General features: G+C 30.4%; 1 protein-coding gene across 1 annotated transcript; it reads left to right on the top strand.

Annotated features, from left to right (window-relative positions):
- Window positions 1-2286: 2286 nt before the first annotated feature.
- On the top strand, window positions 2287-9893 carry LOC105150735 (sterol O-acyltransferase 1). The gene is given in 10 exon segments (XM_087415141.1): window positions 2287-2351; window positions 3834-3904; window positions 4106-4242; window positions 5512-5682; window positions 6301-6449; window positions 6766-6905; window positions 7217-7380; window positions 7747-8020; window positions 8558-8634; window positions 8636-9893. Coding segments are annotated over 10 exon segments (1581 nt in total). The 5' UTR covers window positions 2287-2302; the 3' UTR covers window positions 8985-9893.
- The last annotated feature ends 5784 nt before the right edge of the window (window positions 9894-15677 follow it).

Raw genomic sequence — 15677 nt, 5'->3', positions numbered from 1 at the left:
AAGTATGCACAATCGAGATCAGAATCGAACATTCCGCGTATCGTTGTTCCGCCGTGCTATACTGTAGAAAATCTAAAGATAAATTAACAATTGCAAATAAATAAATGGCAGTAATGTATCGTGCGGCGTAAATTGCAGAAGGATTATGATCGAAGATCTTCGATCGAAGAGAATCCAATTCATTTTTATAAATTAGTACGGAATCGTTGATTTTTTTAGAGAATTGCAAATCGCGCAGAATTTAATATTTTCGGTGCAAAATTCATAGACCATCTTTACTTAGTCATGAGTTCTGAAACCACAAACCTTCACGAAAAGAATAAAAATACAGATAATCTATACAGTATATTCATAAATATATTTTCAAAATATTTCGTAGCAATATTTGAAATATTTCAGAAATTTTTCATGAAATGTTCTACATTTTTTAAATATCTTTGTGGAATATTTTAATGTAATATTTTAAAATGTCTTACAAATGTTTACAAAACATTTCTGAAACATTTTATTGAAATATTTCATGTTGTCTGAAAAATAAATGATTCAATTCATCATAGTAAGATGCATAACTCTGAAACAATTTAATTATATTCGGTTATCAAAAAAATTCTGTATTATCCTTCGATTTTTACTCAGAAATTTATTCAGAAACAATGATAATTATTCCTAAAAACAAAGATCATTGTGGTCAATAAATAAATTTGCCATCAGTCTGCTGCTGTCTGATTTCTCGGTATCATTTGCGTAGACAGTCCAGATCCTATGACATCCAATAGTTCAGAGAATTTATCATGTAACTTTTTCCTTAAAGTAAACACGTGATAAGTGAAATTTTTTTGTATGTATAGTGTGTGTATATTTATATATGTATGGGTAGTTTGAAAAGTTCTCGGTCTAATGAAAAAAAAAAATAATTTTTGACAATTTTTTTATTTTTCAACATAATCTCCTTTCATCAAATACCCAATGCATTTATTCTAACAACATTTTAACTTTTTATACCATCTATATACGATTTCTCTAAGGCTTCAAAGTAAGCGTTAAATTCATCGATTACTTATTTTTCCCAGATCTTTTTAATGCAAACCATACTTCCTTATATTTAAGGCAAATCGTATTTCTTTATATTTGGAAAAGAAACATTCGACAATAATATCATAATTATTCATGACATTTTAACGATAATGAATTAGCGACGATTTATTACACCTTCATGACAATTAAAATGTTAATTGTCATGAAGTTGTCACAAATTACAACGATATCAAATCTCAAACCTTTTTGATAAAATATCGGCGCGATGACAGATATATATCGAAAAAAAAATTTGCAAATTTGTTTTAGCAAATACAATATTTGTTTAAAGCAACGAAGTTCGACCTTAATAAGCAGTTAAAATTTTTAATATTGATTGTGTTTCTCACATATGCACGGTCTAAAATAAAGATTCTTAATATTATTATTTGTTTAATTTAGATAATACGAATGGGACATTTGCTTACAACACACACACAAATAAATAATTATTTATTATAATTAAAAAAAAGTGGTACCTAAAAATTTAAGTATTATCTTTTTTAATTGAATAAATATTTATTTATTGTAGATAAATGTCCCGTTAGTATTATCTAAATTAAACAAATATTTACTAAAACTTTGTCAATTTTTTTCAGTGCAGGTTTTTAGAGAAAAAAACTAAGAATACATTACACAATTTAAATCGCAACTTAATGACTAAAAATCTTAGCGTAATAATTAAAAAACTATAAAGACGTTATATTATACAATGTATAATTCAAGAAACTTGTAGAAAAAAATTTATTCTCTCTATATATAGCATCAAAGTACACAAATACGTTATATACATCTCTGAATTTCTTATTTCAGCAACAAACGGAAATGCATTCACAGATGTTTTATATTTGTGAAGCGATTACTGTTTGACGTTGCGAAAAAAAAATTCAGGTGCAAAAAAATACTGACTTGATTCCACAACTTGATTCATAATTGGAATATAAATTTAAGTGATTTTAAACGATCTAGCTGGATTTTAATGCTTGTATGATACTTGTGTGAATTTATATAGTTTGTGTTATCATATATACGATTCTATAATATATTATAATGTTTAAGTAGTTTTATTAAATTTACTGTGTAGTATCGTCCAGGTCAGAAAACGAGAATGTCCAGTTGCTTAACATTTAAATGTTTAAACCGAGAAAATACGATTTCGTAAGAGACAACGTGACTCTCTGGCGTATTTTGTATAATGTAAAATGTAAAAGGCCATCTTTACATAGTCATGAGTGAAAGACCTTCCATAGACCTTCACGAGAAGAATAAAGATACAGGTAACCTATACACCATATTCAGAAACATTTTCAAAAAATGTTGTTGCAAGATTTGAAATATTTAAGAAATTTTTTATGAAACGTACAACATTTTTAAAATATCTTTGTGGAATATTTTAAAACGTCTTATAAATGTTTTCAAAATATTTCTGAAACATTTTATTGAAATATTACAAAAAATGTTACACATAAATATTTCGATTTGCCTGGGAAATAAATGGCTTAATTAATAGTAAAATGCATGACTTTGAAACAACTTAATTATACTCAGTTGAAAGAAAATTCTATATTATCCTTCGATTTTTACATATAAATTTATTCAGAAACAATTATAATTATTCGTCAAAATAAGGATCATTGTGGTCAATAAATAAATTTGTCATCAATTTGCTACTGTCTGATTTCTCGGTATCATTTATATACTTGTAGACAGTGTCGAGATCTTATGACATCCTACAGTCCAGAGAACTAATCATGTAACTTTTTCCTTAAAGCAGAAACATGAAAAGTGAAAATTTTTTGTATGATGTGTGTATATGTACATATGTATGGGATAGTTCGAAAAGTTCTCGATGGAAAAAACGCATAATTTTTAGCAACATAGCTTTCATCACACAATCAATACACTTATTCCAACGAACTTATTTTAACTGATTTTAACTTTTTTATACTATCTATACGATTTCTCTAAGCTTCCAAAATAAGCGTTAATTTCATCAATTACTTGTAACATTTGAGCCAGATCGGTTTCTTGTACAAGCCATATTCAAATTTGAAAAAAGGGACATTTGAAAATGATATCATAATAATTCATGATATGACATCTTCACAATAATAAATTAGCAATTAGCATTGTTACAGTCTCGTGTAATTAAAATTTTAACCGTCGTGAAGTTGTCATGAATTCATTCACAATATCAAAGTTCGAATTATTTTGGTAGAATACTGCAAATTTGTGCTATAAAAAGAATTTACGAAATTTTAATAAATATTTAAATATAATACCAATAAAATATTTATTTACAACAAATAAATATTTATTCAATTCAAAAAATGATATATAAAAAAAATTTAAATATTATTTTTTTTAATTGAATAAATATTTATTTATTGTAAACAATTATTCCATTGTAATATCTAAACCAAAACTAGAATTTATTTGCATCGGCCGATTTTCAGCTTGGTTCTTAAGGGATAGAAGTTGAAAATCAAAATGTGCAAGTAAATCCCAGCATTGACCTAAACACTAAAGAAATATTTACTAAAATTTTGTCAATTTTTTTCAGTGCAGATTTTTAGAGAAAATATTGGAAAATACTCAATTTAAATAACTCAATGACCAAAAATTGTAGCGCAATGATTAGAAAACTATAAAAGGAAATATTAAACAATATAATTTAAGAAACTTGTAGAACAAAAATTTTATTTTCTTTATACATCATCAAAGTACACAAATACACATCTCTGAATTTTTTATTTCAGCAGTCAACGAAAATACGTTCACAGATGTTTTATATGAGGCGATCACTGATGTATTGCAAAAAACAATTCAGGTGCGAAAAAATATCATTGACCTCAATTTGATCATAATTGGAATATAAATTTAAATAGTTTTGTTAAATTTATAAAGCTAATACCATCGAAACACGACGATGTTCAATTGCTTATCATTTAAACCAAGAAGATACGATTTCGTAAGAAATAACGTGACTCTTTGACATATTTTGAATAATATAAAATGTATTTCTTTATAGGAAATAAGACAGGATGTTTTGGAATACGTTAATCACCGTATTAATGATATGATGTCCGACGTTCAACGGAAGATAACAGTACCTTTGTCGAAAAATGGAGAATTGCTATATAGAACAGACAAACATCGTGACAAAAGGTGAGAAATAATCAGAATAGGGAAAAAACGCAAAAGAATCTAAAAGTAGATATTTTAGTATCTACTTATTGATAAGAGTCAGATAGTGTAAATAATTCCACAAATATCCGAAAATATAATGTAATATGAAACAGTTACAAACATTATACAATTTTGAACGAAACTGAATTCGAATTTATGGTGTACAAATAAGTTTTCATCGTTTTCTAATATATGCCGTTACCAGTACTGCGTGCATGTAATTTAACATATCTAATAGCGTTTTTCACTAGCAAAATTGGTGCGCACTCAGTGCACTTTAAAGCCGTTGTACACATATAATAAAATAGACATAAAGATATACATTTAATAAAAATATAGAAACAAATTAAACCAATCCTTAATACAGTTTTTATTGTGTTTTTGATAATATATACATTGGGTATTTTATTAATTGAGATCTCTCACTTATACAATCAGATTAGGTTAATGTGCAACAGCTTTAATGTGCACTGAGTGCGCACCACTTCTGCCAGTGAAAAACGCTATAAGTATTAGGTACCTAAATAAGCTTTAAGATTTAGTATATGACATTAAAGTGCAGTGTCAACAAATTTTCTCATTGCATTAAAAATGCAACGGTTTAATTTTTAAAAATGCAACATTTAAAAAAAAAGGCATTTGCGGCATTTTGCTGCATTATTTTATTTTAAAGATAACAGCTGTTAAAAGTCATCGTTTACTTTTACAAGCAATTATACTTTATTCAAAATTGTATCACCTTAGCTTGTAACAATTTAAAGCAAAAAAGATATCAACGTAAGAAATAGCATAATTTGTTGCATAAATCTAATTTTTCTTGTAAAAGAGTAAAAGTATCACGAAATTCAAACAAAATCAAATTTTTTATCATAAAACTTTTTATTATTATTTGTTTTGACATTAAAAATATTTTATTAAAATATTATATTCAATAAAATATGACTATTATATAATTATAAAGATAAGAATCTAAAAAATACATATATAATATTTATTGGCAATTAAACAGTTAAAATTAATCAATAACTTCTAATAAAAATGAATGAATGAAATAAAATAAAAGTTCAGGCGCATTTCTGGCAGTTGCAGCAGTATATCACAATTATTACGCGTTGTATCGAGAGTACGTTCTTTTTAAATCTATTATTATAAGAATATATACGCTAATTTAAATTCACAGCGTAATCAATGAAATGTGATTTTATTTACACTATACTGATCATATTTGCATTTTTGATATTCTTGTAGGGAATCCAGCAAAAAAGGTACATTGCCGGATAAGGAGTTCCTCGAAAGAAACTCATTGCTCACTGATCTCTTCAACATCCTGCATATTCGCACAGTTTACAATGTATTCATGATGACTTTCATACTTTTCCTTCTCAACTCCATCGTATGCGATATTATAGAGCATGGAACGTAAGTTGGCAATGAGAATCTGACCGGCCTCCACTGCAGAATCATCGATTTCGTTGTTTTGTAGAAAAACATAAATATCATTTTATGAAATATACTATAATATATTTGAAAATATAGAAATATGTATTTTTATACAATATTTATAATACTAGTTAAATTTTAGTCAAAACTTTTAAATTTAATTCTTCTTTTATTTTTAACACATTTTGGTCTTAATTTTCAAATTATGTTTTTATATATTTTTAGTCTCAGATTATTAGAAGATATTTGATGATTTCACGCTGATTATAATTTCATATTGTCTGATTACTCAGAATCATACTTATTATATTATCTGACTGTGAAATATGACGTATATATTATCGGGTTGAAGAAAACGATACAGTCACTTCATTATTGTGTTTGAAAAACTACTCATGATAAAAGACGATAATTAGATATGTGTCCATTTATTACCAAATGCAATGAACCTTAGTTGGAAAATAGAAAAAACACATTAACAAAATAATTATCAAACAAGTCGGTTAATTACTTAATTTTTGCAATATATTGTTACCTTTTAACCACGCTTTGATTCTTACAGCTTAATTTCCCTTTTTTAATTACTGATTCTAAAAGGATCCGCGTTGGCACCAACACTTTACGGTACGTCTTTGCAAAATTCCCAACGTGCATCTTCATTTGGTCGTTCATGCAGGTCTCGACATTCGGTGTCTACACAGCTTTCATCCTCTGGGCGTACCGGCGACTTCAGTTCTTGCCAAAATGTAACGATCTTTTTAGTTCAAGTTTAGATAAATGTGCTTAATTTAAACATTATAAAAGTTAAATTAATTGAGAAATTAAAAATTGGAAATAAATCGCTTGTGTGATTTAAAAAGTAGTTTGAAAAGAAATATATATAAAATAAAAATCTCAATTTTATGCATAATCTTCTTTGTAGTGTAACGTAATAATTGATTAATTAAATTGAAATTATATTAAACAACAATATAGTGCAGAAATAATTGATTGTAATAATTCTAAAAGCTATTAGACAATATTAATTGATTTAAATGATTCAACTGTATCTTCTTTTTGCAGCCTCTCTCCGAAAATTATGGGATTACAGCTGGCTATCCATATTTATATTGTATCAAATTCTCTTTATTATTTTTCCTATTAAGGCGATGCTCGGCGCGAATCTCTCCATATGTTGTAGAATGATTATAATGCTGGAACAAGTAAGCATCTTTTAAAACCTGCGTTTATAGCGTCTTGAATTATAACATTAGAAGTGAAAAATGTGAAGTTTTTTCCAAAGCAGAAATTTCTAAATCAATTTTTTCATTTTATACATTTAATAATACAAATAAATAAGACCTATTAATGATTTTTTCTTATTGTCAAAGACATTAACTTAATTTGCATCTACATGCGTTTGACATCAATTTATATATAAATATGTAAAATAGTTGATTATTTTTCATTATTCTAATTTTAATAATTGTTGGAGCAAAATTTTTTCTACTTAAAACAATGTTTGCTTTTTTAGGTACGTATGATAATGAAGTGTCACGCTTTCGTTAGAAGCGTAGCACCTAGATTTTTGTCATATAAACCCCACAACGAAACTCCACCACCGAATGAGCCTAGATTCTCGCAATATTTGTATTTTCTTTTCGCACCGACTCTTGTATATCACGACGAATATCCCAGGTAAAGATATTTCCCAATTTCTTTGAAAAAATAACAGACATAAGCATTTAATTGTACAATAAGAGGGACAAACTATCTAATTATTAATTATAAAATTTACCTTGTTATTTGACAATAAAGGATTTATATGGCTTTAGAAAAAAAAATTTCCAAGTTTGTTCGCGAAATATGCGAATAATATGTCATAATTTTCAATAATTCAATTCGAAGATATAGCTTAAAGTTTCATCGTGAAACTAAATGATAATTTAATAATACTGCCATATTGGCTACATTAAATTGAGAAAATTTTGGAAAAAAGTCTGTTTGAGCAATATATTGACAAAGAGCAATATAGCAATATATTGAGCAATATATCTTTTTTAGGACAAAAAGAGTTAGATGGATAGTAGTAATTAGTAATTTTGTTGAATTTGGCCTATCGATTTTCTATCTCGCCTTTATCTTGGAAAGCCTGATGTTACCGGTTTACCAAGTATTCGGCACGCAATATCTGGATTGGAAATGGTTCGTCAAGAGTATCATCAAGTCTAGTTTTTCCGGCATTTGCTTCCTTGTCACCATAAATTATCTCCTGCTGCATACATGGATGAACGCTTGGGCGGAAATGCTGCAGTTTGCCGATCGATTGTTTTACAAGGTAAATATACCTTTTCAGTAATCTATCTCACAATAATTACATGTAGAATACGCAAATATATCACATTGTCATAGCTTCGATTAGGGACGTGCCGATATAATTGATATTTTGAAATATCATTTATAATCCCTTTTGATATCAGCACCGAAACTTTTAGTTTTTCATATCGTAGCGTCGGATCTGGATTCCTAAATTTTTTTACATTTTTCCAAACTTGTTTTTTTCTAAAACAAACAATGTGAAAATTATCCCTATAACTATTTTTTATGTTTTCACATTACTATTATTATTTCTATTACACTAAAAAGTAATTTTACAAAAGAAAAAGTATGTATGAACATGTATGGACATATTTCATATATAATTATACATGTTTATGAATATTTATGTATGTTTATGTATGTTTATTATATATTCATGCATGAAAAATTTTTTACCGGATCTTTTCAACCGCAACAGTATTGCTATTCCTGCTACATAATAAAGCGTACAAAAAGAAATAATTTTGATGGATTCATTATATCGTTTGTATTACAGGACTGGTGGAACAGCACGACTTACTACACGTTCTTCCGCACGTGGAATGTAGTAGTGCACGACTGGCTGTACACGTATTTATAAGGATATGTATGAAATCGTAGTGCCATACAATCGGGTGTTGTCAGCTACTATTGTATTCTTCATCTCCGCCATCGTTCACGAGTACATACTCGCGTTTGCATTCGGCTTCTTCTATCCTGTAATATTTACTTTATTCATCACCATTGGTTTCCCCATGTTCTTCATTCGCAAAACTTTCAGCAACCTCTTTATGTGGTTGAGCTGGAGCCTTGGAACCGGTATTATTTTCAGTCTACACGCGATAGAGTTATATGCTCGGCAAAACTGTCCGCCTTATCCCAATTACTACCTAGACCTGTTTATACCGCGAAGCTGGAGCTGTCACGAACAATTTAACTCGTAGATTTTTTCCATTTGCATGGGTAATGAAATCAAGATTATTAAAAAATGGGACGATATTTCCGTTCTGCAGAGAGAATATTTTTAAGTAATATTAATGTATAAGTTTGTGTTAAATTGGAATATAGATTTGTTTGTTGACACAACTTGCAATAATAAAAGAATTAGTGATGGTTTACATCCAATTGCTAATAAACAGTAATTTATTCATTGCAATTGCACAATCTTAATTTAGATTTAAAATCATTTTTTAATAATAAAAATAATTGCAACTTTTTTGCAAGCCACTAATAAGAAAATTTGAAGACAAAAAAGTGTATTTTGTATCTTTACCGAAACCATTGAGTAGAACATAAATACATATATCTGGATACACGTATAGAAATACATTTTGTAATCTAAATCTATATCTGAAATACATTCGAATTTAGAGTATTTGTATCTAGATACAAAACACTATAGTATCTAAACTGTTTTGCAGATATACTTTCGTGAACTTTTTGCCTCTAATAGGAAATGTATATTCCTTTTGAAAATCATTTTTGATGTAACTGTTTTTAGAGAAAAACTTCCTATTATGAAATAGGCGCCTAATATGAGAAAGTGGCGTTTCTGCTAAACTAACAAACGCTGTCTATTAATTCCATAAATTTATTGCTCTTAGATTGAAAACTATTTAGTGGAAAATTAATTTTTAGTTGCCCGTAATCATTGTAAAAAAGATTTTAGAATTTGGATGTCTTTAAGTTTCATTGAGATGATCCTTTAAACCTTGTTTATTACATAATAAATAAATATTTGGCAATAAATTCTTTATATAGAGTAAGATCGTACTATTAAAAAAAATGGGATTGTTGAATTGTTATAATTACAAAAGTTAAAAAAAATAGAATTTGAATTAAGTTTTACATAACATTATTTTAAAGCTCTTATTAAATTCCCGTCAAAATGACCTATTATTTTTTTAAATTCCATCCGTAGACTTCTAACATTTACCAAAAATGAACTCAGTATCTCGTAACAAGAGTCTCTTTATTTTGTTTACATTAATATTATAACAAAATAATTTAGAAGTACCTAATATGTGTCTGATCATGAAATATTTTTGAAGTATTTGAGTGTCTATATCTGTATGTCTTAACAGCATATTAAGATATTGAGAATAATTTGAGATTACCTTGGTGAACATTTTTTTTTAGAATTTTTTTCATACAACTTTTCAGAATTTCTATATAATTTTTCAGAATTTTTGTATAATTTTATAACTTTCTTACATTTTTGTATACGAATTGGAACACTTCTCAGAATTTTTCATATATGTTAATTGAAATATCTTAAGATTTCTGCCGATTTTTGTAATATAATTTCTGATAAAATGTTATAAAATCTATTGTAAAAAATTTTAAAAATATTTAAAAAATTATGGGATGAGAAATCTCAGAATATTTCAGAATTCACTTGTACGAAAAATTTTAAAAGAAGTAAACTTTCCGAATATTTCTAAGTACTTCTAAAACATGTTTTAATTCGTATAAAAATTATAAGAAAAATTTTTACCACAGGGTATATCAAATATATAATTGCGATAATAATCTCAGAACAATCTCAAACTGCGATTGACGTAATATCATTGTTCTAATATCCGTCATACCATCTCCTATAGAATTTCTTTGCAAATATTTACAGTTTTAGAACAGTCTCTGGAAATGATGAAAACGAGAAGGTTGCAGTCGATCACGCACATACAATCAAATGCGCGTTCATGTATCGCATGGGATGGGATCGATTAAATTAAATTATTAATGTACTATTTTTTATTAATTAATTTTCATTAATACGCACCGAGGTGATCTTCAAATATATGAATCGCTTCCCAAATAAATACTTCGGTACTATATACAGAATGTACAACGTTGCGGGTCCTCAGTGACAAGGTGACACCCGGATGTAATCTGCAATCCCGACAAGGATTATGTCTAGGCATTACCCTATTGCCATGGATGCACTCTGTATGTGCATGTCTCTATGTGTACACTCTGTATATTATATCCAGGTTCGTTCGAGATGCTCAATAACTTAAGTATGAACGAATAATTATTAATAGATATTGACAAATTTTTATTAATATAAAAGTTTTATTATTAGGTGTTGGAATTAATTCGTAGCGTTTTTAATGAAAGAATGTTATTTATTTCACATGAGCATTAAAAAATACATTAATGAAAGTACTTCCCATCACTTGTAAAACGCTACGAATTAATTCCAACACCTAATAATATATTTAAAAATTCGATTTAATTCATAATTCTCTAATCTTATCAAATTTGCAGATTGCTCTAAGTAGTATTTTATGTAACAATTAAAAACAAAAAAATTAAATAACTTTTACATGTTTTATATATATATATATATATATATATATATATATATATATATATAAAACATGTTTTGGTCTCACGATTGAGTCTTCTTCAGATATGAATACAGGTGATGTTACATTGGTTGAGAGCAGTCGAAGAGATAAACAAAATTATACACATAGTGATGATGATCAGTGAGATGTTATGCAGAGAAACGAAAATTACTCGCAAACGGCTGGACGATCGATTGTTTAAAATTTCCCGGTGTTTCTGGTAACAAGTCAAGTTGAAAATAAATCAAGAGAATAAGAAAAATTCGAGTAGAATCCTAATTCTGGTAAAAATAATTCACAATGCTTTTAATGTAATCAAATAAAATGTTTTTTTAATTTTTATTCGGTAATGCAAAGTTTTCTTCTAGTTATAACAAGCATTGAATATTGTTCAGAATATTCACTGATGATAGATTCACAAATCATTTGTCTCTGACCGAACAAATGGAAAGAGAAATTTCAGGTGTAAAAAAGTTAGGAAGTATGATAATTGTAAAAGGAGGATTTTTTTTGTAATTTGTTTTAAGCAAAATGAAGTAAGGAGTGAACTAGGATTAAGGGACTTGGCAATTGTTGTATGGTTGTGATTGTTATTATTGTTACATCCAGACTCCACAATTTTTTTCTTCGATTAGAATTTTCGTTATTACCATAAAAGTTATTAACAAGTATTACCAGTAGATCACCTGGTTCTATTATAGGAAATAATAATGAGCCGAATAACATTCGCCTTTTTAAACTAATAATCCAATCGGGACAAAGTTGTTGAATTAAATATTTGAACCAAGTGTCGAATAGAAGAAGTAAATAGATTAAGGATTACAAATTGCAACAGCAGTTGTCTGTAATAAATGACATGTGGCTCTAAACTATTGAACATCCGGCAAATGGTCGATGACGAATGTTGTTTAAACACATATCTCAGTATCTCATTTCACAACCGATACCCTTAATCCTAATCCTAGGTTAGACCAGTAACATACCCGAAGCCTGCACGCGACACTACTAACTCGCGAATATAAAAAGGTTCTCTTCGCGAACAGACAGTCAGTCAAATTTCATCTACGAAATGAAACTCTGCCGGTCCGCGACTATACGGTCAAAGTTATTCAACCAGCTGACACTCTGCCAGCCAACACGTGACCAGATCGCTTAATCGATTCCAATAGTGAGTCACGATCAGTTTTCTTAAGCGATTTTATTCGCGATACGGTCAAGTTATTTGATCAAAGTTTCCAAATCACTTGGATCCACAGGACATTCAGTTACCTAGTCAGAGACCACTAAGATTGTAAAAACCAAAAACTGTAGCAGTAAGTCTCTCTTCAAGTTATATATATATATATTGGGTCATCTAAAAAGTATCCGCGGTACTTTGTCACTAGATATCAACACACATCTAGTGACAAAAAACCGGGGATACTTTTTAGATGACCCAATATATATCTGTAAAAACCAATATATATATATATATATATATATATATATATATATATATATATATATATATTGGTTTTTAGAGATGATCGTCGAATCGATCCGATCTCAGTAGTTTCTGATTAGGTGACTGAATGTCCTGATCCTGAGGATCCAAGTAATTTGGAAGCTTTGATTGAACAACTTGATCGTTTCGCGAATAAGATTGCTTAAGAAAACTGATCGCGGCTACACCACTGGAATCGGTGATTAGCAGTAAGTCCCTCTTCAAGTTATATATGTACACACACGCACACACACATACACACACACACACACACACACACACACACACACACACACACACACACACACACACTCACGCACGCACGCACGCACGCACGCACGCACGCATACACACATATATACCTATTCACCGCGAAGTCTAACCCGACTTTTAACTGTAATGCCACGCTTAACCAACCACCTGTACAAAGGTTGGCTTAGAAGCCTACCTCAAAGCATGGAGACTCCTCGACCAGGAGTATCTCAAAACCTCTCGGAATCGGAATCAACTGAGGACGCCCCCTGGAGGTTACCTCCACCACTTTCGCCACTACCAGCTCGATCTATCCAGCGTTAGAGGCGATATATCTCCTTGATCTTCTTCACTCCCTTTTCGATCCGCTTCATCTCTTCCTCAATCTCCATGTTTTCGGACGCTGATGGAGTGAATCTTCCCTGACATCCTACCTCCAATTCCCGATTTCTCTATTCAGTCCATCCTTCCATCATCTCGCTCTCGAGCATAGAATTTTTGGAAGAATTTCCCACTTCTCCTCCGCGTAGTCATTTCTTCATTCATCTCGATTACTCTTTTGAATCCTTAATCAACAGATTTCCACAAGCAACACAACCTCTCCTACCAGGTACTTACATAATCGGTCCCGATTATTTTGACCTGAATGAAATCCGAAATGCCATAGGTGGGGCAGCCATCCCGTGCAGTCATCCCAGTACTTCTCCCGCGATCACCCTATCTCGTTTCCATAAATTTTTTCTATAATCTCTTACCCCCTTTCTCCGTCGTAATTCACTAAATAAACTAATTTCCGTATCGCCTCTCCGTTACGTACACCAAACTCAGATTCACGCTTGCCATGATTTCTCAAAATTGTAAGAGGATATACACATTATATGTTGATTTATCTAACATTCGACTACTGTTATAATACTTCTAATATATTTTTCCTTGTTCGCAACTCTGACTTCTTCAATAATTAAATGACTATTATACAAGATATCATACTCTGTTCACACATAATTATAAGACATTCGTTGTTATTCGATGTATTTATGTATTATTAATAGCTTATATTTTTGTAATTTGATAAGGACCTAAGTAATTGGTCGAAATGTATGTATATTTGTTAAATATTAAAAATTTCTTTGCGCACCGTTAATCGTTGGCTCTTAAATTTCTTTTTTTTATATTATATACACATTATACATCGCGCGCGCGCGTGTATATACACACACACACACACACACACACACGCGCGCGCGCGCGCGCGCACACACATCACACACACACACACATATTTATATGACAATATATTGTAGAATCCCCGGCGACCATAACTGGTGTGGGTATCGAGATGTAGATTAGAACGTGACCCTTTTGCACTTAACTCAAAAAAAGAATATCCTCGCCTCCGTCCGTTCCCTCTCAGCTCCTTACCCAGACTGTGCTCCCTCTCGTGGGGTTGCCGCCTTAACTCTAGCGTTCGCGCCGCTCGAAAGGGGAGAGAATAGCTCTAAAGAGCGCGCGTAATTTAAATTCACGTGCAGTAAAGATATAAGATCCCCACAATGTATACATATATATATATATATATACACACACACACACACACACACATACTAATAATAATACCAATTATTATAAACGCGATGAATACTCGTACAGAAATATTGCAGCAGAATATTGATACGTAATGTTGTAGCAATATTACAATACAATATATATGCAATATTAGGTTTTGCGCACAGTGGAGGAATACTTAGTAGTATTATTGCAGAAATATTAATAATAATGCAGCAACATTGTAATATTATAACGTTACTGCAATATTTATTATATATAATATTGGGTCATCTAAAAAGTATCCGCGGTTTTTTGACTAGATGGTCAACACCATTTAGTAACAAAAAACCGCGGATACTTTTTCGATGGCCCAATATTAGGTGTATAACTTTGCTTCCGCCGTTTTTTTTTCCGAAATTCGAGGCTTTATTGTAAAAAACTGGTTATACATTTATGATTCAAAGTATTGTCCATCGCTGGCCACTACTTTCTCCCATCTTTCGGGCAGCGTACGAATCCCGCGTCGAAAAAACTGGTCATCTTTTGAAACGATCCACGAATCGATCCAATTTTTTACTTCTTCATAAGACCGGAAGTGCTTGTCAGCCAGGCCGTGTGCTATTGATCGAAACTAGTGATAGTCAGAGGGAGCAACGTCTGGAGAATATGGCGGGTGGGGTAGGATTTCCCATTTCAACGTTTCCAAGTATGTCTTGATCACTGTCGCAACATGGGGTCGAGCATTATCATGCTGCAAAATCACTTTATCGTGTCTCTCGTTGTATTACGGCCATTTGTCTTTCAATGCTCAAACGCATTGCGCAATTGCGTTCGATACTGATCGTCTGTGATTGTTTCTGTCGGTTTTAACAGCTCATAATACACTACGCCGAGCTGGTCCCACCAAATACAGAGCATGACTTTGGAGCCGTGAATATTCGGTTTGGCCGTCGACGTAGAAGCATGGTCGGGAACTCCCTATGATTTTCTGCGCTTATCGT

This window comes from Acromyrmex echinatior, chromosome 17 (genome assembly GCF_024713525.1).
Source record: "Acromyrmex echinatior isolate Ae372 chromosome 17, ASM2471352v2, whole genome shotgun sequence".
NCBI classification, from domain to species: domain Eukaryota; kingdom Metazoa; phylum Arthropoda; class Insecta; order Hymenoptera; family Formicidae; genus Acromyrmex; species Acromyrmex echinatior.
This window is presented reverse-complemented; position numbering and strand designations above follow the sequence as displayed.